The sequence below is a fragment of the Myripristis murdjan genome, chromosome 10, assembly GCF_902150065.1.
Source record: "Myripristis murdjan chromosome 10, fMyrMur1.1, whole genome shotgun sequence".
In the NCBI taxonomy this organism is placed as follows: Eukaryota; Metazoa; Chordata; class Actinopteri; order Holocentriformes; family Holocentridae; genus Myripristis; species Myripristis murdjan.
The window spans coordinates 9,803,013-9,828,252 of NC_043989.1; the positions used below are offsets into that span (position 1 = coordinate 9,803,013).

At 40.0% G+C, this 25,240-nt stretch overlaps 1 protein-coding gene across 4 annotated transcripts in view; it reads left to right on the forward strand.

Annotated features, from left to right (window-relative positions):
• Positions 1–25,240, forward strand: part of fam13b (family with sequence similarity 13 member B) — a 96,166-nt gene that overhangs the window by 50,462 nt on the left and 20,464 nt on the right. For all 4 annotated transcript variants that reach the window (XM_030061546.1, XM_030061549.1, XM_030061548.1 and 1 more), the window contains exons 8-9: positions 19,792–19,836; positions 23,776–23,871. In XM_030061546.1, coding sequence (XP_029917406.1) covers positions 19,792–19,836; positions 23,776–23,871 — 141 coding nt within the window. The remainder of the gene's footprint in view (positions 1–19,791; positions 19,837–23,775; positions 23,872–25,240) is intronic.

Consider the following 25,240-nt stretch of genomic DNA (forward strand, 5'->3'; position numbering starts at 1 on the left):
TAGCCTGTTACTGTTCATTGGCACCAATCTCCTAATGCCTGTTACCATTACAAATATATCAAATCTCATCTTTTTGGTCAGTTGCAAGTGGAGACCAAATAAATTATCATAGTTAACAAATCACAAGCTAATAGAGATTAAAAAATAGACGTGTAGTTTCAGTTCACTGAAAATCTGAAAATACATGATTGCAATAGGGATCCCGACCCACATGGAAAGGCAAGAAAGCCTTCCATGTGGGTCTTTCTGTGTTGTATTTTGCATATCAGGATCCACAAGCATGTGCACACAAACACACATGTGCATCTTCTCATATTCTTATTGACCTACTAAAAGCAATAAAAAATCTATTGCATCATCTGACCTCCTTAGCTCAGTAGGTAATCACAAGATGCTGTGATATCTGGATGTCTCTTCTCTATTTTGGTAGCTGTCTCTCAGCCAGCCGGATCCACAGATCCAGTTTTGCAACTGTTGGCTTTTGGCAGGAACAATTGTAAGGGTTATAGTTGCTGTATTCTTGGTGCGTGATGGTTTTTAATTATAAGGATTATGTTGCGTCGCCATATGGAATTTTTAAATCTCAAACAAGCCAACATGTGAAAAAGTCTTATAGATTCTGGATAGTTTTTATATTAACATCTCTGCATTTTCACAATATTATATGACCCATTTTCCTCAGGTCTTTATTATGTGCTTACAAACCAGTATGTGGCCACTGGTTTACTATTTTCTAAATAGAATATCAAACAATATCAGCAGTTATTTAAAGGGGAAAAAAATCCAAACAATGGGAAGAAGAAGCGGTTTATAGGACACTCACGTTCATGGTTTTCCTGATTTATGGTTGACTTATGAGTCAGGCTTACATGTGGTTTCTCTTGGCAGGTTAGGAGGTTGAGTTACACTGAGTTCTTGGTACAGCTTGGACAGGTTTATAGGAAAGACTATAAATATATTCAGCCTCCAGTAAGTTGCAATGTCATGTTCTGCTTAATAGTGTCTCCCACCCCCCTGGTGAAATATTTGGCCTCAATTTGTATGTGCGAGTCTGTAGTCTGTTTAATTTGTGAAGTACACATACAGTAATCTCCAAAAAGAATCAGGAAAGTACTTCGTATAAAACCTGACAAGAAGATCTCAGTTGTCTTGTGGTGTTAATGAATTGCAGATTTCTGTAAGTTGCTGCACATTAACAGTTAACAAAATACTTGGTGAATAATCTTTGATAGTAATTCTTTTGGAAATTTAACTTCCTCTGTGCTCACTGCATGCCAAACTCAAATTGCCACACATCATTAAGCACAGTCTGTCACTCAGTTTGATGATCACTACACCAAAGCAATTAGAGCACAGTGGCAAAACATGGAAAATTTGTGTAAAATATTTTTGGAGATCATTTACTCCGGTTTCCTGCAGTTCACACTACACGTTGTGTTCTTATCTGTCGATGTTCTTGCCAACCAAAAAAAAAGTGTCTGACATGAAGACACTCACATATACACACACAGTCTAACACGTACATAGGATGAGTTGCGCCAGACTGAATGAGCATGGTTCAATCCCTCAGGAGGAATAGCAGTTTTATATTCAATTTGTATTCAATTCAATTTTATTTATTTGTATAGCCCAGAATCACAAATTACAAATTTGTCCCAAAGGGCTTTACAGGAAAAAATATATAGCACATTTTATACATAAAGCAATCAAATCGCTTTCAAGTAGATTAAAGAATGACAAGAGATTTAAAACTTAAAAAGGAATAAAGTCATGATAAAATAGTAAATAACAAAAATAAATAAATAAATAAATAAATAACTAAAATAAAATACACGTATACAAATGTATGCGTACATAAAGAAATCGCTTTAAAATCAATGAACAATGGACACCATGGACACAATTTTAATGTTAGGTAGAGATGGGGCATGCCTGAGACTCAGTGGAAGTCGATTCCAAGTACAGTAACTCAGATCTGCTTCCCCATGCTTTGCGTTAACTCTAGGCACAACCAGTAAAGCAGCCCCTAATGATCTCCATACAGCATTAGCATTTCTGAGATGTATTTAGGAGCAAAGCCATTAATGAATGTCCCTGATCATGTGCGGGCTCATTACCATGCTGCAGTAGTTCAAAAGTATCCAATAAGTCAATAAGTTCTCTAGTATAGCTGTCATTATGTCATCAAAATCAATAAATATCACAGACAGCAATTCAGCAAATCTATTAAAGAAATTGGCACAGTATTTACAAGGCCTATAGACAGCCAAGAAATCCTAGGGAGATTCTGAGATGGTCAAGGTGGGAAAATTCACAGAGTGATACCTGATCAGGGGAGGTGTGCGGAATGAATGGTTGCAGAAAGAAAGTTACAAACATGAAATCAAGGTTATGAATGATAAAATCACTAGCTAAAAATAATTTGTTCCTCAAAGATCTTACATAAGTAAGGCTGATTTTAAAGTGTTGTTTATATGACCTTGGGTCAACTGATTGTTGAGAGGATTCAGTAGAAAGATTACTAAAACAAGAACCAAATGTTCTTAAAGAACTATTACAAAAATTAAGGTGAGTACAGCCATGCTACTGACTGTTGAGAATGACTGGTACAGCTTGAGAAGCAACATGGTTCAGTGCCATGACAGAATGCTTTGAATATTGCTTATTTACTCTTGAAGAAATACTTTTGGAAATGTTACAACTATTTGATACAGGAGACTGTATTAAATAGATATAACATTCCCATTGTAACAAATCATGTCTGTGCTGTTGACAGTAATTAGGAATTTCGTGCCACTTAGAGATCTTCCGGACTCAACCGGTCTGAAGATCTGCTTAAATTAAATCTGACCAGGACTCCAAGACATTCCGCACTTTCATTCTGCACTTCCAGTCTTTTGCAATAGATCAAGACACCAAGAAGCACGCAGTCAAAAAATCTAACTTTTCTTTGAATCATGCACGAATGATATTATCACTTCACAGCCCAAATAACACCAGATGTTTTGACTGAGGTCTTCATCAGGGTTAGCTTTGTGCAAAAAAAAAAAAAAATCAAGGCAGCAGAGAATGCCTGAAAAGAAGTGAGCAGCACAGGTGACATTAATCAGATTAATCAGCTGCAGAGCATGCACTTCTAAGTAATAAGTTTAAACTAATTTATACATTGAGACTGAATACAAGGAAGTAATAGACCTTATAACCACAGCAGTGTGTTGCAGTAATAAACAAATATTACAGCTAAATAGTTTGAGAGCTACCAAACTTGTGTTTTTCTCATCCTTGGCCATTGCATTTTTTCATGCTCTTTTCCATCAAAATTTTTCTCTTCTTTCTCTGTTTTGGCATTTCACATGTGCAATAAATAATTTCAGCTAATTAAACTTGCCCTCTCATTAACACTTGTGGGGAAAAGTCAGTTTTATATCATTTAAATTAGCATGGGATAAGATCTCTCTCTCTCTCCTTCCACAGTTTTTTATGTCCCACTTTACAACCATGTTGTAATTTATTATGGCCACATTATTGCCACTCTGAGCGTAATTTGTTTTGAATGATGGCAGCAGAAAACGATCTTGGACACAGCATGTAGTATAATTCTGTTTGTCACACCTCTGTTGAACTAGGCCAGGGTTCATCATCTTTTCCACCCAGGAATTCATATAATTGATTTATATTTGTCTCAGGACCATATACTTTACTGTATTAATATGAGGATCCCAATCAATCTGACATCTTGACTTAATAAACCAGGAAGCATTTCCAATAACGCTTTGTCTATTGTTTATTCAGGACTTACTGTGTGTGCTAATTTGTGCTAGTTAATCAGTAGCCAGCTACCTGTAAGATGAAAACAAAGTTGTAAAGCAACACAGAAAAATAAATCAGTCAGCCACACTTTACAACCCTCACTGCCTGGACTCTGTGTGTGAGTGAGTGGCTGAGTGAGTGAGAGAGAGAGATAGAGAGGGATACATTCAGCCAGGGTCATGCTGTTAGTCTTGTCCTACTGGCCCTTAAGATGATTACATACACTAATCCATAATCCACATACAGACACGCACACATGCACACAGTCACATAGACCACACTTCCAGTCTCACATGACCCAGACTAAACACAGCTGTTCCACACACAGCTTTACATCAAACACACACACAACACACGTACACGCACGCACACACACACAGTTCGGCCTTGTTGACCGTATTAGATCAAGGCATGTTGACATTTCAGGTCTCCAGGCTAACTTTTGACATTGGTTGCGCTGGTGTGCCTAACTTTTTTCATTTAGGTGCACCAGCACATAATACAGGTGCAGTCTTCGCATCACCTTTTGGCACCACAGTATTACATTTTAAGCAGTACCGTCTTTTTCCTTAGTGCTTTGGTTTGCTGCTGCCTGGTGTTGAAATGCTTCAGGGAGGGGGGCTGCTCTGCTGTCCACACATCTGTCACTGCACAGGACATGTTTCTTTTAACATTTCAAGTGAGAGCATCAATACTTCAACAGCAAAAGTACTGTTTGCAGCCATGCTTTGGCCGCACTCGCTGCAAATGTGCATAATGTTGTAACGTTGGTGAGATTGGCTAGGTGTAGGCATGAGGAGTGAGATGGTTAGTGTAAGAATATCAGGGTCAGAGCTAATCTGAAGCAGAGTAGGATGCAGTCGGATGTCTCCACAGAATGCCGGTGGGAAAATAATTCTACACACACAGAAGCCTACTGAATTTCAGGCACACTGGTGTGACCAATGAAAATGTTTAGTTGCTCTTGACAGATTTTTGGTCGTATGTGTGGCCAAAATGGTCGCACCCTGTTACCCTGTAATTTGAATGTGTTGCTTGGCTGCTGCTGTCCTGTTTCAGCCCGCTGTGTCTGAGTTTAACAATGTGTGATATTGTACACAAGGACATAAAGTACAGTGTGTGTGTGTGTGTGTGTGTGTGTGCGTGCGTGCATGTGTGTTCTCGTCCATCCATATGTGCCTGCATCTCACCCCCTGGCATTTGGTATTTGTGTGGTTGAGAAGTTTAGATTTGTGTCTGGGGCAACATGAAAAGATTCCAGTTGTGTGCGTGTGTGTGACTGGTTTTGGCTCATGAGGATAGTTTTAGGTGGCAGCTGCTGCGCGATTGGGGCACAGAGTGTGTACATACACAGGGTCTAAAATTAACACTCGCCAGTCACCCAATGCGGGTAAATTGCGGGCCTAAAGCTCAAATATTCAACTGCAAAGATAAGCTGTTTCATTGGTAGCACATATTTGAACTAGTCTGATCACATGGCCCTTCTAAAATACGAGTGTTTTCAGAAGAAAGCTTGTCCGTGATGAAGTATTCTATCTTATAGACAGTTTTCATAGCAGCCATTTTCTCATGAAGCTGCAGGGCAAACACAGGTGTCGCTAATGACATTAAGTTTGTGTTCCATTTAAGTTTACCAGAGCCTTTCCAGTGAGCCAGCATGGCTCTGTTTGCTTGGTGTGCCATGGGTTTAACACCTAAATCAAATGGAACCTTAATTGATGTCATTAGTAACACCTGTGTTTACCCATGTTACTGTGTCAAAATGGGTGCTGTGAAAATGGTCTGTTTGTCTAAGTATCTTAAATGGTTTTAAAAAGTATTTTCAAGCATTTTGTGGTAAATTATAAACTATTGTACTTTTTAAGAGTGCATTTTATTGTGGTAAGATGAAAACCTTTGAAGTTCAGTTTTTATGCTTGAAAGCATTGAAATTCCCAAGACTAAGCACTTGAAAGACAGCATGTTTTGGTCTCTGTGGGTTAGAACAATTGTACAACCTTTATGTTTATGAAACCTTTCCCTAACCCCCCATATAAATTCAAAAATGTTGGTCAGTGTTTATACAAAGTAGTTTTTTTGTTAGGAGAAAAACTAACAATTGTGATTTTATCCACAATGGACTTGCTCCATTTCCCAAACCTCATTTCTACACAAAGCAATATTGCCTATAAAATGTTGGTAACTGCGGTGTCTCAGGGATGTCATGGGCTGTGCTGAAGACTTTTTCCCCCCAGAAAACAAGGTGTCTTAAACCTGTTAGAAATTTGTCTGTCAGATTGACTTCTTTGAAGCACACTACTCTGATATATTTGATGTTATTTGACACACAACTGGCTGTGACTGCTGAGAGAGAGACAGATAGAGGGTTCTGTGGTGACTCAACATTAACTGTGGCTCAGCTGTTTGTCTACAGCTTGACGGACAGGGAAGTCTGTCCTGCTGCCTTGTTGTAGTACTCCCTTAATAGCCTCTGACAGCCAGCACACGCACACACACACACACACACACACACACACACACACACACACACACACACACACACACACACACACACATCTTAGATGATGACAGCTCCCTGTCCACTTCAAATCTATATATAATTGCTGGGTTCTCTCTTCCTCCTCCTTCACTGCTCCCTTCCTCTGCCACCCCTGGCTATATTCTCTCTCTCTCTCTCTCTCTCTCTCTCTCCCCCCCAATCTCTGTTCATGGAAAATATTTTTTCTAAGGCCAAAGAATACCTTGGCATGAATGAGGGACAGGACTGTTGGGATGCACTCTTGCCCAGGTCAGATGGGAGGGAGGAGGGATGAGGGAGGGAGGAGGGAAGGGAACAGGAGGGGGAGGGAAGGGCATGATGTAGCAAAGAGATGGATAGGGAACAAATAGCAAATATGTCCCCTTTTGAATGACTTATTGATTTTCATTTTAGGTGAAAACACAATAAAGCCTCAGCAGATAGAAGGTCAACGTAGAGCAGTGGTTCTCAAACTTTTTTCAATAATGTAACCCCTTTGAAATATTTTTCAGCCAAGTACCCCCTGACCGGGGGGGGGTTAGAAAAAAAAGTCTATATAAGGAGGTCCAATCCAGCTCCATCAGTGTCTGAAACAACAGCTTGATTCTGCGGATATTTTGTTGGCTTTGTTTTTGCTTCTTTTTCATTGCTTTGTCCTTGTTTCCAACTGCGTCGCTGCTGCATTTCAACCACAAATCCATTTTCTTGATTTTTATTTGGTCATAGTGAAGAAATGTGCTTGTTTGACAACCATGGCAGCAGATTTAAACCACAAACACACACATTTGACACCTTCAGGAAACCCAGAGGGAGTACTGAATATAAAATGTGGTTTATCAAACTTACATTTCCATTTTTATTAAACTCATTGTAGCATAGGTGAATTATTTTAGGAATTTTGCAAGACTGATATTTTTTTAATTAACTTTTTTTTTTTAAACTCACTTACCCCATACAGTATTCCAACTTACCCCCAAGGGTTTGTGTACTCCCATTTGAGAACCACTGACCTAGAAGGTCACATTATAAAACACCTAATTCCAAACTCAAAGTAGCGTCACTGCCTTTATTCTCGCTTAATTTTCCCCACTGTTGTAATCTTTCCATCCTAGTATGACTGCCTCCTGTTGCTGTTAGCCAATCAGCAGTCACTTTCGTGAAGGTCCTTCTTGTGGATCCCCATGCAGGACCTTCTCCCGGCACACTGCATGTGGCATGTGGAAATAATTTATGCCTCAGTGTGAAGCTGCAACATGCTGGGAAGCCCCATTTGTGTCAGTGCACACACACACACACACACACTTTTTCACACACTCTTCTAGGTCAGGCACACCCGTTTTTTCCTGGGCAGCACCTGAGGGCTCACACATACGTAAACACATACACACATGCATGCATGCACACACCCTCACTCTCTCTCTCTCTCTCTCTCTCTCTCTCTCTCTCTCTCCCACTCTCTCTCGCTCTCGCTCTCTCTCTCTCTCTCTCTCTCTCTCTCTCTCTCTCTCTCTCTCTCTCTCTCTCTCTCTCTCTCACACACACACACACACACACACACACACACACACACACACACACAGTATTTTGGTATCCTAGTAATGTACTCAGTGATCCTCATACTTCATAGTATATTATAGTATATTATGCTCTCTGGGAGTATAGGATTTAAAGATATAGGTCAGGGCAGAGCTATCAGCTCTGCATGCATGTGTGCATGTATATGATATCTGTCCTGACCTACACAGCATGGTGTGTAGGTCAACAGGTGACCCATAGGTGGATCTACATTCATTCTTTTTATACATCCTGACCTAGAAAATGTTCTACATGAGTTATACTAATATTGTGACAGAATCCACACAAAATTGTACAGAAGTATTTAAAGCTGTATTATTGTATCAAGATTTTTATGCTTTGTTAGCTTAATTCACAATATAGGAAGGCAACAGTGTATCCTATTACCTTTAATTGATATCTCATAGATTTATCTTATTTGTCCATGTTAAACTTCAGTGTCAAGTAGGCTTAGGGAGGGAAGCACAGTGAAATAGGAAACATGGTCCAAAACTGCAACAAACCAGGGCTCTGTTGTGAGAATGCTGGACTCACCAAACCACCTTCCAAAAGATTTTTTCTTCAACCATCTCAAGCCCCACTAGCTACTAAGGAGCCACTATGTCCAAAATGTGTCTCTCACACTGACATTACATGAATTCCAGGTACTGAAGTCATTCGAACAGTTAAAAAACAAAACAAAACAAAAAAAAAAACAAAAAAACAAAAACGCTACTAACCACAGCCAGAGAGTGTCATTGTAGCTTTAACGGCAGTGTTTACTGTGTGAAATTCTGTTTGCAGAATGAGGAATTAATGAAGAGATGACACTTGCCATCATTGAGACAGAATACTTTGATCAGTTTAGTTGATTAGCATTTGTCCCAGGACATCAAACCTCTCCGTATAGCGTGAATTAGTGTTCAAGAGAGATTTTGAAACCATGTAGCCAGTGTGAATACTGTATTGTCTGAATCACTGTAGAGAACCATTGAAGACTATTAGTTATATTTGGGGAGCTGATCTCTGGACACCCTTAGCAATGGGCTGCTGTTTTGCTCCAGGTGTTTATTTAATTTTTTAAAATTATTTTCATTTAGAATATGGCTAGATTTTGTCTTCAGTAATGAATGTTGAAGAGGATGTAGGGACTTACACAACTTAAATGTCTCTCCGAAACTATGCAGGTTGCTGACGTCAAGAACATGTAATAAACACCTCTCTCAGTCGTCCACCTCTTCTTTCCTTCAGCGTGTCTTACTTTCTCCTTCTGCCCTCCTTCCCCCCCTGGCCACTTTCCTTGCTTTCCAATTATGTCAAGGCCAGGGCACTGGCGCCGGACACCGCGTGGAATATGATATACCAGCTGACCTAGATAGCGGCACCCACACATATGCATTATCAGTTCTCACCCACAGTTCTAGTACAGCTGTCCTATCGAGCTTTCTAAGGAGTATCACCCGTTTGTTGTCAAGTCACAGAAAATATTTAATTTGATTATCATCCCACACAGAGCTACTGTAGCCTCTACGTACGAATACAGTGCATAAACTGTACCATCATAACCACGCAATATTGGTCACTTGTTGAAGATGTTATGTTTGCAAATTAGCCAACAGTTAGAGATTAGCTAAGAATTTGGCAAATCCAACAGTAAGACCAGGGAGAGAAATTAATGCCAACCATTAGCCAACTGCTGTAAAATGACTCAAGATTAGTGTATTATCCTCACTCTTGTCTCAAAAGTAGAGTTTCAAATGGGTCTTTTTATAGGGATATACTACAGTTTACTGAATATGTTGTATGGCTAATTCTCCACAGCAAACCCAACTGTAGTCAAAGTCAAACTCTTTACCTCTGTTGAACCTTTATGATCTGATAAACAACGTAAACCAGCAAAGAATAAAATTTCTTAAGTCACAGAAATACTGAGCTTGTTGAAAGTCATGAAAAAGTCATTAAATTTTATATCAGCACTACATCTATGAACTATGTGTAATTATTCACTATAGATATCCAAATAGCCTTACTGCACAGTGAGGGTAGTGAGGCACTAAGTTTTGCTGTGTCTGTTTTTACTTCCAAAGACGAAAAATTGGTGCTCTCAGTCTGGCTCTCACTGTAGGTCTTGATTTGGAATAACACCAAGAATGGAAAATAATGTTCATTTATAGATTACACAAAATTCAGGCTACATTTACTCTAATTTTTCCTGCATATATAACATTGCCTAATATAACGTTGTCTTTGTATTAGGCTTTGTCAGATATCGACTTTTACTGTTTAACTGAGCAAAAGCTTCATTTTGAACACAAATACACTATCTTTGTCTCAGCCAGAATCAGAGATCATGCTGTCAATATGATGTATGATTCCTTGCTCAGGTGGAGGCTTTTGTTCAGGTGGCGCAGTCGGCGCCATGTTGCCACTAAGTCTGAGCCAAGATTTGTCGACTGCTTTATCTCCCTCATAGTTTTCCTTTAGCATTTTAAAAAGTAGGACTTCAATGACGTTCTTTTTTGATTTTCTTGATGGAAGAGGTTCATCGTGCCCTGGTCTAAGCAAGATTTTGCTCCCATCTTTGAAAGCAAAATGCTCTGAGTTGCTTCTTGGTGCAGCTGGCAAATCACAGTAATTAACAATGAGGTTAATTTGCTTTCGTTTTTAAGACCTTTTCTTTTACTCATGCAGTCAGAGGTGACTCTGACTTGTCTACATTGCTCTTCTTTGTGAATAACCTGAACTGTCACTGTTTGAATTCAGAGTTAATTGAAAAGCGCTTGGTCATACGACTGCCCTTCAGAGCTACCATGATCGAGCAACAATCAAGCATCAGATCAGCTCCTTCCTTGCTACACTTCCCTTGCAGGAGCTTGATAAAAGCTTGTATAATCTGCTGCAATCTCTAATAAGCTATTGTATAATTTCAGACTTTGATTTGTAAAGAAGTTTATTCAAGGCTTTGTCCCACTGGAAACACACTGAAGCATTACCAGGACAAAGGGAACTAACCTATTTTTGTTGTGCGCATGTGTGTCTGTTTGTTTGTGTGTGTGTGTGTGTGTGTGTTGTGTATGGATGCAGTCTTTTGCGTAGGGGTTATGTGTGAGTGTTCAGATGCTTTGATAGACCATAAACACAAATAATTTCATCACACATAGCACGCACAGACAAATGTGATGATCGCATAAATAGAGACAGTGATTCAAGACATCTGCATAGGACTCCCTGCCCTTCTCTCTCTTTTCTCCTTCTGCTTTCCTAACTTTTGTTCTTCTGTTTTGCTTTTTGTTCTCTGTTTCTCCCTCTCAGCCTCATGTCATTCTCTCTCTCTATCCCTCTCTCTCTGAACATGTCCTGCTCTCTTTTTCTCTTTTCCTCCATCCCTTTCTACTCAGTAAGTCATTGAATCTATTAATGCCACTGAAGCCGAGGGGCGATTGTCATTCCGTAAGGCTCATACGAGATTATATAAAAAGAGACAGGTGTGTGTGTGTGTGTGTGTGTGTGAGTGCGCGCACTTGTGTGTGTGCATGCTAACACAGCCCACTGGGCTGGCTGTAATAACTGCTGAGTTATAAGTCACCATGGAGTGGGCTGATAACCCAAATCCCCTCCCACTTGCTGCCAGACAATTGGCCCTCAAAACTCATTCCCTACTTGCAATTGGTTGCCAACCTGCAGCTCCTCGAATCTGATTGGTCCTCCTGGGGTTGTTGCCTGGTTACATCAGAGGCTCGTATATTTGAGCAGAGCTCTGGATGTTTACTGCAGCACTTCTACAGACAGAGTGCAGAGCAAGACAAGCTCACTCACTCACTCACACAGACAGACACAACACAAACACACACATACACACACGCTCATTCACACCCAGCAGCCCGAGGCACATAAACACACTCCCTAAGCGGACACTACAGAATGCACCCAGGCGATACCCTGGCTCTGCTGCTGGACCTGCTGGTACAGACTTTGACACCTCAAAGTGCTCAACTGGGATAACCTACCCACCCGGATACAGGGCCGACCCGCAGACCGACCAGATATCTATCTGACACTGAACAACAGGAAGAAAAACAAGAGGGGAAGAAAGACAAAGTGTTCAGCCAGGCCGAGCCTAACAACTGGATATTGTTCCTACTGGCAGAAGAGAAAGGAAAAAAAAGAGAAAGACAGACAGGAAGAGTGCCAAGTTTGGTTAAAAATCAAGTTAATGTGCCTTGTGGATATTTAGAATAAGAAAAAAACAGATAAGACAAGTAAAAACAGATAAGCTGGCACAAATAGCTTACCAGGCATCAAGAAAACTGCATGTATCACAGAGAGAGTGAAGAGAAAAGAGTACTACAGAAACAGACTGGCACACCTACTGACTGGATCCAGTGACCTACCAACCTCACCAGCAGAACAGCTGATTAAAAAAACATCAAAGTGAGAGACAGAACTACATCTGGAAAAATGAGAATGGCCTGTGACATTCTGCTGCAGAGGTAAAAAGGTTTATGTAACTCCTCTACCCTGACTAGAATGAATGATGGGATGGATGAATGGGTGAAGCAAGAGCAAATAGAAGGGTGGATGTTTGAATGAAAAGCAAATGAATGAATGATAAACAAAACGGATGAGCAGATAGAGGGGAAAAACTGGATGGAAAGCAAAGCTAGACAAATGAATTAATGATCAGTTAAACGATTGAACAAATGAAAGCCTTAATGCAGAGTGTTTGGAACCTTGCTGTTTTTTTTTGTTTGTTTTTTTGTTTTTTTAATAATGAAAGTTAAAAATGGAGGGAAATGAGGATGGATTTTGTTGCTTGGTCATTGTTTTTGTAACCAAGGAGGGATGAAAGAGAAGAGAAAGCAAGACAGAAAGCGAAGTCTGTGTCTGTTTTCTGCTGCCTCAGAAAGATCGAGAGTGAGGCAGAGGGAAAAAAGGTCTGTGTGTTTGTTAACAACTGACATTGTTATGTAATGTAATTATAAGAAAGGCGTGGGGGAAGGGGGGATACAAGAGAATGTGTCTGCATTTGATATTGAGGAGAAAAAAATTGCAGTGGGCCTCTTTTGCACATGTTTTCTCTTAATTATTTGTTTATTTAACACTACAGCCAAGTCATGCACCCCCTAACAAACGGGCGTACCCTTAAGTAGACAGAATCACATTGCAGCTCATCAGTGGTTAACATTCAGTTTAATTCAGTTATATTGCTAAATACTGATTTTGTTAAATACTGGTTTTGTTATTAAGTAATTACAAAATTGATTTTTGCTGCAGATATTTGCTGATTGCATGTCAGTAACTGTTTACGTCATTAGATAACGTCATACTGTGTGTGTTTGTATGCATTTATAATGGTGCCGCTATCTGTGTGTATCCTCTGCTCATGTGATAGGTATTTTATGCAGAAATAGCTTTGGACACACACTAAAATACACACACAACACACACACAAATAACGTGTTAATATAGCTCATCCAGTCATGCATCTTCTGCCAGTGCCAAATAACATAACTTTTATAGATCAAGCCTTCAGCGATCTTTCATCATATTCTTACCAGCTTTCAGCAGGAATGAGGAATTGGAGGAAGGATACAGAGATAGAGGAAAGGACAGAATTGATTTGTTTTTCTCTTTTACTTTCTATTTTAGTTTTTTTTTTTAGTTTGGTTTGTATTTTATTTTTTCTCTCCACTCTAGATGCAAGTCATAAGTATTTGTCACAGGTTGTATCTTTTAAAACGTGTTCGTTCATAAACTCTGCCATTTGAATCAGATCTATAAAATGTAAATTAGTATTCTCAGATGGCCAAATACCTCTGGAATGACTAGGAGATTAAGTAATGAAAGAGCACAGCCTTGTTTGTTTATAGTCAAAGACCAAAACCACTGAGGCATAGAAGTCATGAAGAAAATCAAACAAACAAGGCCTGAGTTTCTACCGAACGGCAGATCTTGGATCGATATAAATATTCTGTGGAATATTGTGTTTGGATGTTTTGAATTGAATATTTTGCTGTATGACTGTGTGAGAGTTTGCAGGACTCACTTTGAAGGACAGCATTTATAAACATTTACTGTTGCAAAGGCAGAGAGGGCTAGATGTGTTTATAAGGTGTAAGATGATGCTCATAATTCTGTGTGTATGCATGTGTGTGCACATCTGTGTGTTGCAGGGCGTTGACATATTTGCTCAGCTTGTGATTTAGCTTGTGATTGTGTGTGTGTGTGTGTGTGTGTGTGTGTGTGTGTGTGTGTGTGTGTGTGTGTGTGTGTGTGTGTGTGTGTGCGTGCGCGCGCGCGTGCGTGCGTGCTAGGCAGACTGCAGCAGCCTATAGTACCTCCCAGTCAGAACAGAGCAGGTTCAGGATTGCTGACAACAGCACCTCTGTGGAATCATAACTAACCTCAAGCTCACCTTGCACACACACATACACACTGGCCCACTTTGTTTTATATTGAGCCATTAGAACAATGGATTCATATAATGTTGACCTCAATGCGTTACTTCACAAGCATCTACACTTTCCGAGTTTCTCTGTTTTCATTGTGTTTTGTTGTTTTAGTGCAGAAGATAAAAATAGTCATGCTGAAATGCTTCCACATTTACTCACTCTGTTAGCTGAGAGGAGACGGCTGATATCATAGAGCAGCATTTGAGTCAGTCATTCCACTATGCAGTATATACTGTTTTCTATGTGATAGTGATACCCTTACCCTGTACTTGATATCCTACCAGGTGATTGCACAACAGCATTGTGTAATCATTGGTGCCCAAGGTGGGCAGAAGATATTAAGTCTGCACTGTAAATGTTGCTTTATCGAACGCGGTGTCAGAGTGATATTATGGACTTGGGTGAACTCAACACAGACAGACTAAAATCAGTATTGTGTGGGAAGCATTTATAAGTTTAACTTGCAAAGGATTTTTAGAACAGGACCAGGGCTAACCATGTTTCTTACTGATTTTATTGAAAATATATCAAGATCATGTTACTGGTACAGATTTTTATACAGTGGCTAGAGTGGAATAGAATATGAAGCCTAATGTTTTCTACTTTTTTCACTGCCCAACCAGTGTTGGTTGCCAATCACATAAGTAGCCATTCATATATATTGTATCTGTGTGCAGTAACAGTGTCTAACAAATGCAGCCTTTTAGCACAGTGTAGTTGTGCAAATCCTTCATGGCCCCATTACCATAACAATGTGCAGAGCAATTTATTGAATGGTGTATCATTAATAGTGTCAACAGTCTGCTGAAGGTCAGACTGTTCAAGTTTTACAGAGCACACATGCAGTTAAAAATTTTACAGCCAGCAGGCATGAAATATTAATTTCTGGAAAAATCTACGCAAGTACATGCATCTAGAAATTTATAGTGCATTCACACACATATCTTGCAAGTATTTTTCTTTTGCCCATGTAGATAATGATTGTGAAGATGTCAGCACTGTTATTTGTGAAGCATTTATCAACCCAAGGTCAGTTAGAGTTTTGATTAAAGAAAAACATGAGCCTAATGTTAATTTGAGTATGATATAAATACCTACTAGACAAAAAATAGGAAAAAACAGATAACTGGTTGATGTAGATAATCAGTTACTTCCTGAGTGCTTTCGTGCATGCTGTCTATACATTTTGAGAGGAAAACGTAATACCTGAGGTTCATCATTCATTGTCTCCAGACTTTTGAGATTGTGTCATTTCTTCATTTAGTCAGCCTTGGCTTCAAGCTTGATATCACCTCCACTGGTACGTTAGCCAGGCGTCAGGTGATGTTCACCTGCCTGCAGTAATCTGGTCCTGGAGAGCTCTTCCTGCTGTGATCCCTGTTCAGAGATCTGGCCAGCAGACAGATTAGCTTGATGTGATCTGATGGAATCTGGCCAAGAGACAGTAAGCATTAGTTTAAGAGGCTGTTTACCTTAGGCTTATGATGTCATTGGTAAAGCAATTGGTGAATTGAAATTATATAAAATAAGACAGAATTAAGTCACACAGTTACTGAGTAGCTTTTTTTTTTTTTTTTTTTTTTTGCGTTTTTGAAATATGTATTTTTAAATTATTAAAATCATTATTACCCTCTGTTGTCCTGATCACAGAAAGCATTTTGCTGTGTAGGGTCTTTTTATGTGTAACTGAAACATGTCATACCTCTATTGTCCTTTGCACTTTTGGTTCCATATTGCATCGATAACAACGTTAAACAGTATAAAAGAAATAGAGGTCAGTGGCTCCCAGTTTTGCATTGCAAGTTTGAATTTAACTCCTCCTTGCTATCCAGAGGCTCCCGTCTGTGTCCTGACTGAGTGGCTGATTTTGGTTTCATTTAAAATGAAGACAGAGAAGCTAAATCAGTCTAGATGGTCACTAGAACTACTGAGGTACACATTATTTAGGTCACATTACCGAAACGTTTATTACATTGTTGGAGCTTGTCAGTGGTTAACAGTGGAAGACTAGTGGTATTGTACAGCAGCTTGTAGGTGTGAATCAGTGCAGTGCATTGCTGATAAATAGCATCCATGCTTAGTCAAGCTTCACTGAATAAATTAGACTTGAAAACATGTTGACCACTTTGCATTGCCTCCGGGACTCAAGACAAAGTCATTGTCCATTTCAGGTCACTATCAAAGCTTATGGTATATCTGCCAGCTAACCGCTAGCCAAGGGCATGACTTCTTAAGACGTTATCAGTCTGTTATCTCCTTTAGCTACTACTGCAGTTGTGGCTGGTGGGTGCTGCCTGATCTTATCTGACGCATTTAGAGCACTTTCTAAGGTGTTTTCTTGCCACCTAGTGCTCCTTCAGAGAGAATTTATATGTGTGAGCCCTCTTGGCTAAGGTAGGCAGCGAAAACAATAAATCACCTGCATTTTTCTTAACATATTTTGGAGATACCCTGTCATTACTGGGAACATGCATCACCTTGTTGTATGCTAACCAACACATTGTTTAAAATTCTACAGACCTGCATACTGTTAGCTGCTATTTCACCATCTGTGTATTTAGAGTATTTTCAAAATTCACTGCATTTAGGGGAGCTTGGCATCCAGCTCACAGCCAAACAGTGGAAAAAAATGAAATAAGACTACAAAAGACTGAGCCTGGAACAAGTTCAAGTGTTCAAGTGTCCAATGCTATAGCAGGGGGCCAAAGTATTTGTTTAAAATCTTATGATGCTGTGCCGCACCCGTATTGGACCATCGCTGGATCCACCCTCAAGCGGGCTGTAGCAACATCGGAGGACTTTGTGGTCATTCGTTGGTCAGAGAGAAATTGGACAACTCTGAAACAGAGCTGTTTACAACCAGGAAGTCCCTGTGGTGAAACTCATGAAAGTTGTACTATTACTTGGTAATCTAACCATGTAAAAAAAAAAAGAAATCAGAGAATCTCTTACAATACGTTACACTAACATCACTCATGTTTGGCAGGCATTTTGAGTTGGTCTTGTTGATTTTTTTGAAAATAAAATACAAGGAAAGCCTAGTCAACACACCTACAGGCGACCAGCTGGGTTTCACCGTTAGTTAAGGACGCACCTTCAGGCGGGTAGCCCCATTGTAAGGGAAATCCCAGCCATGCTGGGTTCACATGCCAAGTCAAACCAAGTAGAGCACGTGTATGGAAAAACAGTACAAGTTACGTCAGTATCTTGGTCACATTTCTAATACCGTTTTTGTTATGATAACCCTTAACTCATCTACTTGTTTTAGCATTCTAGGCAGGGAAGAAATGTCCCTAACATCCTATGAAGAAGGGCAGTACAAGGGGCTTTAGGGTGCAATTAACATGGATAGCTTTCAAATTTTATCTTTGTTGCATAATTGAGCTTCAGAAGGTCAAAAACATCCCAAAGGGCTCTTTCAAGGTCTTAGTTTAAGTCCTTAGGGCCAAAACAGCAAAGGATCAGATTGTATCTTTACTACTTAGGGCCTGTAGAGACTGAAATGTCCTTGAGGGCCCTATCAAGGATCTATTGTTAGTGATGCAGCCACCCAGCGTGGAGCCCCTTAGGGTGCAGCACAGTAAGAAAGCTGGCTGTCAGATGATATCTGCACTTTGTAGGGACAGCAGCTGCTGCAGGGAGCCTGCAGGCTGTGCAGCTGCCTAAAGGGCAATGCTGCATGTTGACTATCAAGAAGGAAAGAGACTGGAAATTAAAAATACACAGGAACAAATGCAAGCTCTTTAATGCAGCAACTCCAGATAATCACTTACTGAGAAATATTAGTCAGAAGTTATATAAAAGGGTGTTAGAAAAAGGGAAATGAAGATTTGTTCAATGAATAGAGGGAGGGATGAAAATAGAAAAGAAGTTTAAAAAAATAGTGGAAGTTAGAAAAAAAAAGATTGTTTGAAGGTGAGGGAAAGGGATGGATGGGGAAAATCAAAAAATCAAATGCTGAAACAGATAGAAGAGAGGCCAGCAGACCTAGTGAAAATACAAAATTATGTAATTAGTAAACTGGGGAGATAGAGTAAGAGAATGGAAGTAATTTTTCAAGAAATTTTCATGTTTGACTGGCTTTTCTTTAACTGGCTTTCCCTCGTTTTCCGTGGTATTAAAGTTGCTTTGGTTCCAACTATAAATTTTGCCTCTGTTTGTGTGTGTGTGTGTGTAGGTGTGTGTTTAGGTGTGCGGGTGTATTTCTCAGTGTGTAGGTGTGTGTAGTCTTTTTACTTTTTTTTTGATCAGCATCCTGAGGCGTAATGTTTGATCGCATCAAAACACTGCTCTGCATCTCGCTCTTGCTATCTCTATTTCTCAGTCTCTCTCTCTCTCTCTCTCTCTCTCTCTCTCTCTCTCGCTCTCTCTCACACACACCCACTCTCACCTACTCACACACTGTCAAGGTTACAGTGTCAAAAGGGAATGTGAGATGCCTGTTGTATCCAGTGTAAATAAGAAGTGAAGGAGGGGAAGAGAAATGAAATACTAGGAAAGAGCGGGAGAGAGAAAATACTTGGGAAGAGGATGAGAATCGGAATGTGAGGTAGGAAAAGAAAGAATTGCGGGGAGGAGGGGGGTGTCTGTCATTTCCTATCAGTCATTAATAATTCAGTCTGTATCGATCAACCTGAAGGTGCCTCTCCCTGCAAGAGGAGTGTGTGTCTCTTAAGAGAGTCACACTAATTGTCTTGATCTTTAAAAATGTGTGCGTGTGTGTGTATGGGGGTGTTATATAAGCCTAGATTCCAGGCATGCCAGTGTGTGTGTGTGTGTGTGTGTGTGTGTGTGTGTGTGTGTGTGTGTGTGTGTGTGTACGTGCCATGAACAGGGGTGGAGGATGTGTTGTGTCTGTAGATTCTGCTGCTGGCTTCATGAACACACACACACACCCACACATACACACCGCTTGATTATGGCATTCCACTGATGAGCAAAGATGACATGACACTCACTCACACACACACACACACACACACACACACACACACACACACACACAAACTATCTGATCAGCATGGTTTCACAGCGTTCATAGCCTAAATAACGATCTGCCCACCCAGAGAGGCGCCAGGGACTAAAACTGTGTTTATGTCTGTGTGTGTGTGTGTGTGTGTGTGTGTGTGTGTGTGTGTGTGTGTGTGTGTGCGTGCATGTTCATGCGTGCGTGTGTTTTGCGTATTTCTTGAAATGCTCGCTTTGCTCAAGGGGTCCATATTAGGAGCCAAGTGCAGTGAGGGCAATATGATGGCATACATTTAACAGTAGACCTTGAGTTGTTGTCCGTCCCTCGTTCTTTCTTCTCTCAAACACACACACACACACACACACACACACACACACACGCACGCACACACTCATAGATACAGCAAGGTCAAACTGTGTCAGTATGGGAGGGGAGTAGAGGAGTACGTGATGTTCTAACCATGTTGTCCTTTCTCTCTCTTCCTGCAGCTCCCACCTCTCCCCTATATCCATCCTGCCCACTGATTCTGCTGAGTAAGTACACACACCAACACACACTCACCCTCACAGTTTCACATGTATACATACTATACCATCAGTGCACACACACTCAGAAAGGCACCGCACCTTCACAAGTTCAAACTCAAGTTTAGTTAAAGTCCAGAATCACTGATTGCAACCTCAAAGGGCTTTTACATGGCCACAGTTTAAAAGCAGCAAACAGGACGACACCTCTTGACTTACTCCTCATAGCGGGTGGAAGAAAAAAAAGTGCCTCATATTAACACAAAATCCACAGCAACATTGCAAAAAATGTATTCACACACATCAGGTAGTAATAAAATGTCTCTCAGCTTAAAGATTTTTATCAGGACAGTCCTTTTTAGATTATAATTTGTTGAAGAAATTATAATTGTGGGAATTACAAGCCTGTTTTTGAGCGATTGCATCTGCTGAAAAAAAAAAAAAAATAAATCAAACGGCATATTCCACACATTTTATTTATCGATTACAACGAGAGGAGAGTGATAGAAAAACTGTGAAGAAGTGGCAAAAGAGGAAAGAGTCAAAGTCAGTGGAGAGGGAGTGAAGGAAGGTCAAGGGAGAGATTCAATAACCACAAGAATCCAGAAAGACGGACTGACAGCTGCAAGAAGAGAAAGTTAAAAGGTGAGGGTGAAGTGTGGAGGCAGGAAAGGAGGAGGGAAGCAAACTTGCACTGTCTTTTGATGATGGAGCAAAACCAAAGCATTTTGCATGGCCTGGTGCTTTTATAACCCCAAGGACACAGACTCAGCAATCACTTGGCTTTCAGGCCCGCTGCCTCCACGCTGCATGAAATAGAGAGACAGCAAAATCGGTCTCTACGGTTCTGTATATTGGTGCAGCATTACTGTCTGGGGAGTCTGGGGCTCTAAAAGTCTCTGTTTTGGGAGCAAGTGACCTGACGCAGGACACGGGAATAGCATGTCAAGTCTGAAGCTGGTATTTCAAGTGGTATTCCCCTGTAATGCACTGGTACGGAAAGAAAACACTGGCACCAAATGAGTCACACCAAAAAAAAAAAAAAAAAAAAAAAAAAAGCCACACTCCTCTGTCATTTCCAATGCATTTGGTAACCACCAGCATATTGCTTTCAGGGAGGCTTTCTTCACACGCTGAAAAAAAAAAAAAAACATGATAGAAAATATGGCCTAAACTTAGCCTGTTTGGCTAACCTTTGTCTGTTTACACTAAGACTAATGCTGATTAAAGAGACTTTGTCCCTGCTAGATCAATGCTAGAACAACATTTTAAAAAAAAGTAAGCAATTAAATAAATACTCAGAGGAACATTTTGGATGAGTGCCTACATTTATATCCTCCTTCCTCAACAGTTTGAGACACATTTTATGTATTTGCAATTGTTGTAAGCTGTGAGTTTAAAACCAGATCCTGTTTTTTTTTCCACATACTTACTTTTTTTGCTGTCACCCACTACTGAATAACTGAATAACAAATGAAGTACCCATACCATAAAAAAATGACAACTAGTCAGTCCATCATAGATTAAAGACATACAGCCAACAGTGGTGATATATTTAACAAGTATGGAGAAAGCTATTCATTTAGCCTGCAGACACACACACACACTTATTTGACCTTGTCCCATTTTTGCCTTCAGTGGATATAAATGTGATGAACACTAAGCTCTGTGATGCACAGGTTGGGTTGTCATATTTAAAATTTAGCATAATTCAAATCACTATGATGTATGTCACACACCACATTTGGCTACATATACTTAGGTGCAGCTAAATCAATGGCTTGAGCAAAAGGAGTTCATTGGTTGCAACAGATGAGAGAAATGTGACGGGAGAGGAGGAGATGTGGTCGGAGACAGATAGAGACAGAGACTTTTCCCAGCGTTTTCTGCTTTCTGTCTGATCTTTAACCTCAATAATATTCAAGCTATTGGAGCCAAGATACACAAAACTAATAGCCAGCATGAAGCCTGACTAAATGAAGGAGGATATATTATGATTAGGTTTTAAGTAGAGACAAACACACACACACGGTCCAGCAAATGAATCGAGCTAAATGAAATCTCTGGAGAGTTTGTAGATAATCTTCTGCGTGCCAGGAGAGAGCAGAGGACGCAGTTTGACTGCTGATGTTACCTTTTATAGGCTTCTCTCCTGTCCGCTCTTCCTCTGTCCTGGTTCTAGCCGTATCATCCTTTTAGTATAGGACAGGTTATCTGCTTCATGTGGCCTTATTAAATAGGCCAGAACACAATAGAACCATATGACTTGTTATTAAGCCCTCAGAGCCCTTGATTTATTACTGACCTTTAGTAAAGTTTGTTACTGAGGACAGAAACTTCCTTAAACAGGTTATCTGAAGGTCTATAATAATCCAGTAACCTTACTGAATTTTGTAGAACTAAGTAGAAACTCTTAGAACGCCAAACATCAAGGAAAACTACCCACAGCTAATCTTGCATACTACTGGCTCTATCAGCCTAATATTTTTTGTGCACAATTATGACTTTATGATGAAGAACCTCTCGTGGTTGCGTTTTTTCAAAACCTTTGAAAAATGTTTGTGCTCGCTTCCACCGCTCCCTCTCTTCAGTCATTTCCTTAGCTGACCTGACCACCGCTGCTCTCTCTCTATTTCACTCTCTCTCATGTGAAGCCAGAGCTGATCTGGCTGTGGTTGTCCAGAACATCAGCGAAGGCAGAGCCACTAGACACTAGACAACATGGTCTTATAGCAAAACCTTTGTTCTTGGAAAGTTCATATTAGACTTGAGAAGGTGCTAATATTCACCTGTAGGAGGCTATACATTATCTAATTTCATATGACACAGGCATCTTTAAATACATCGGGAAATTAAAAAAAAAAAAAAAAGGATTGCAACACTCAAGTGAATAGATTTTTTTCCACCACCCCTATCATTTATTATCAGTTATACAGCAGCACACTACCAGCATATAGTAGTAGTCAAATGTAGCATCAAGGCCACTGGCCATTGCTAAAAGCCAGTGTGGTGCAGAAATGCACTTTTTTGCCTACAGAAAACTGCAGCACCTAAGGTGATTGTGAGTATTTTTTTTCCTAACACAGAAATCTGCTCAGGTTTGCAAGCTTACATTAGAAACCATGAATTAATTTCTTTGGATTTCCGTGCAAGTAATCCATACGGAAGTTCGTGCTTAGTGTGAAACAGCTTTAAGCCTTATTATTGAAACAGATCTTAATTAAATGTGGGGGCAATGGACTAAGCCTATTGAATTGGATATAACTACGCAGACACATACTTCCATTTCAAGTAGGAACTGTCCTACATATGAGGACAATAGAAAGTAAAATAAACTGTGTTAAAGCCGATTTCTGAATAGGAAAATAGTTCTGTTTAATAGTTTAAGTGTGCTGTAACTTTACAGAACAGGTAGCAGCAGAGCAGAAAGTATGACTTCATACATAAAGGTTTCTAGAGAAGGAAAGGTGTTTCCTCAACATTCAGAGGAATTTAATGGACTTTCCCCTCTCTGAGGCAGAATTGTACCATTAAGAAATTTCCAAGTAATTGTTGTTAGTTTTGGTTCCTCATCTTTACTGGTTGTAATGCAGGTTGCAATCCCAGCTATGTTTATTTTTGGACACTTTGTTATACTGTAATTAGTATGTTTCCCACACACTGCATACTTTATTTTCTCAGCTCATCTTTTACACCCCTCGTCTCATTGCTCTTCTTCTCACATTTTCCCCAAATTGTTAGCATAGTGGTGACGGTAACGATACTTTTAATCAGGCTAACAGTGAATCAGTGGGGTACAGAGGACAAGAGTGAATGCATCGTTGAATGTCTTAGCTCACCGGCTGTATGTGTGTGTGTGTGTGTGTGTGTGTGTGTGTGTGTGTGTGTGTGTGTGTGTGTGCGCGTGCGCGTGTGTGTGTGTGTGTGTGTGTGTGTGTGTTTCCACAGCATAATACAGCGGACCATTAGGGCTGCGGTGGAGCAACGCTTCTTTGAACTGAAGACCTCCATTGACCAAGACCTCAGCAACTATGACAGCCAGGGGTGAGAGAGCATACACACACACACACACACACACACACACACACACACATTGACCTATGAAACTGCTATATGTAGAGTTTAAGCACATTAGTTATTAGTTTAGACCATTGCATACAGAGTACAAAGTAAATATTTTGGCTTTTTGGCAGAAAATGTGTTTGCTCTCTCTCTCTCTCTCTCTCTCTCTCTCTCATGTACACACACACACACACACACACATACATCTACATTCTCAATCTGTGCACTTACACAAATCTAAACATACCATTGATCACATATACATATACATACACTGAAACCATGTACACTTGTTAAGTAAAAACACAAACAAACTTGGGAGTGCTCATATGCCCTTGACAAAACCTTGCAGTCACAAAAACAAACAGCTGTGTTCCGCTTCGCCTCTCGTAGAAACACGTTACACAAATTCTTCCTTGGTCAGAGGTGGCATTCGATGTCTTTGAAGAAACATATTTGCCATAGTGAACATTGTGAACAAAGCTACAAAGCCAGCCAGACGGCTCAGGTTACCAGTAAACACGATGACAGCCGTGATGTTGATGTGGATAAACATGGAGGTGAACAGCTGTTCCTCCGTGCACACCCCAAATGTGAATACAGGATTTTTTGTTTCTCCTCTCAAAAGGCCACTATGCAAGGATATTAAATATCCAGAAGTTGGTACATTTGGGGAATTCAGATATCAATGAATCATTTCACTATAGTCAAACTTGACTCATATGGCACACGTTGTAGAATCAAAAGCAATGCAATTTGCATAGGTCATATCATGTAGAAAGGACCCAAAAGAAGGTGTTGCATTAGTTGCTTTCACCTAATAAAATAGTCAGTGCCTTATTTTGGGTTTTATCTGCATGTTACCTATAGGTAGCATGCAGCATTGTACTCTGCAATGCATTATTTCATTACAGTTAAACAACATACTGTACAACATTTAAAGAGAAAAAATAAATAGATGAATAAATAAAACTCAGGTATAGGAGTTGAACAAATTCTGGTATAGGAACAATCGTCCACATGAATGAATAGTTAAACAACCAAATTATTTTTATATATTTTTGGCAGTCAGTGCTGAATTGATGTGATGTTACATTCTTAATTGGTTTCATGGTGTGACACTAGCCTACAGAGGCAGGCTTTTCATCAGAAAGTCACCAGTTTTAAGCCCAGTCTGGAAACACAAATGTGAATGAGGAGAGTGAATAAGACACTCAAATTCCCTCAACTTGAAGCAGACAATCTGTATTTTTAGCTGTATCGTTATCGTGTTACTTCACATCCAGGTTCAACTCAAACCTTCATATAAGGTATGATTGCTTTGTACTGTGCCCGAGTACAATTGCCTAAC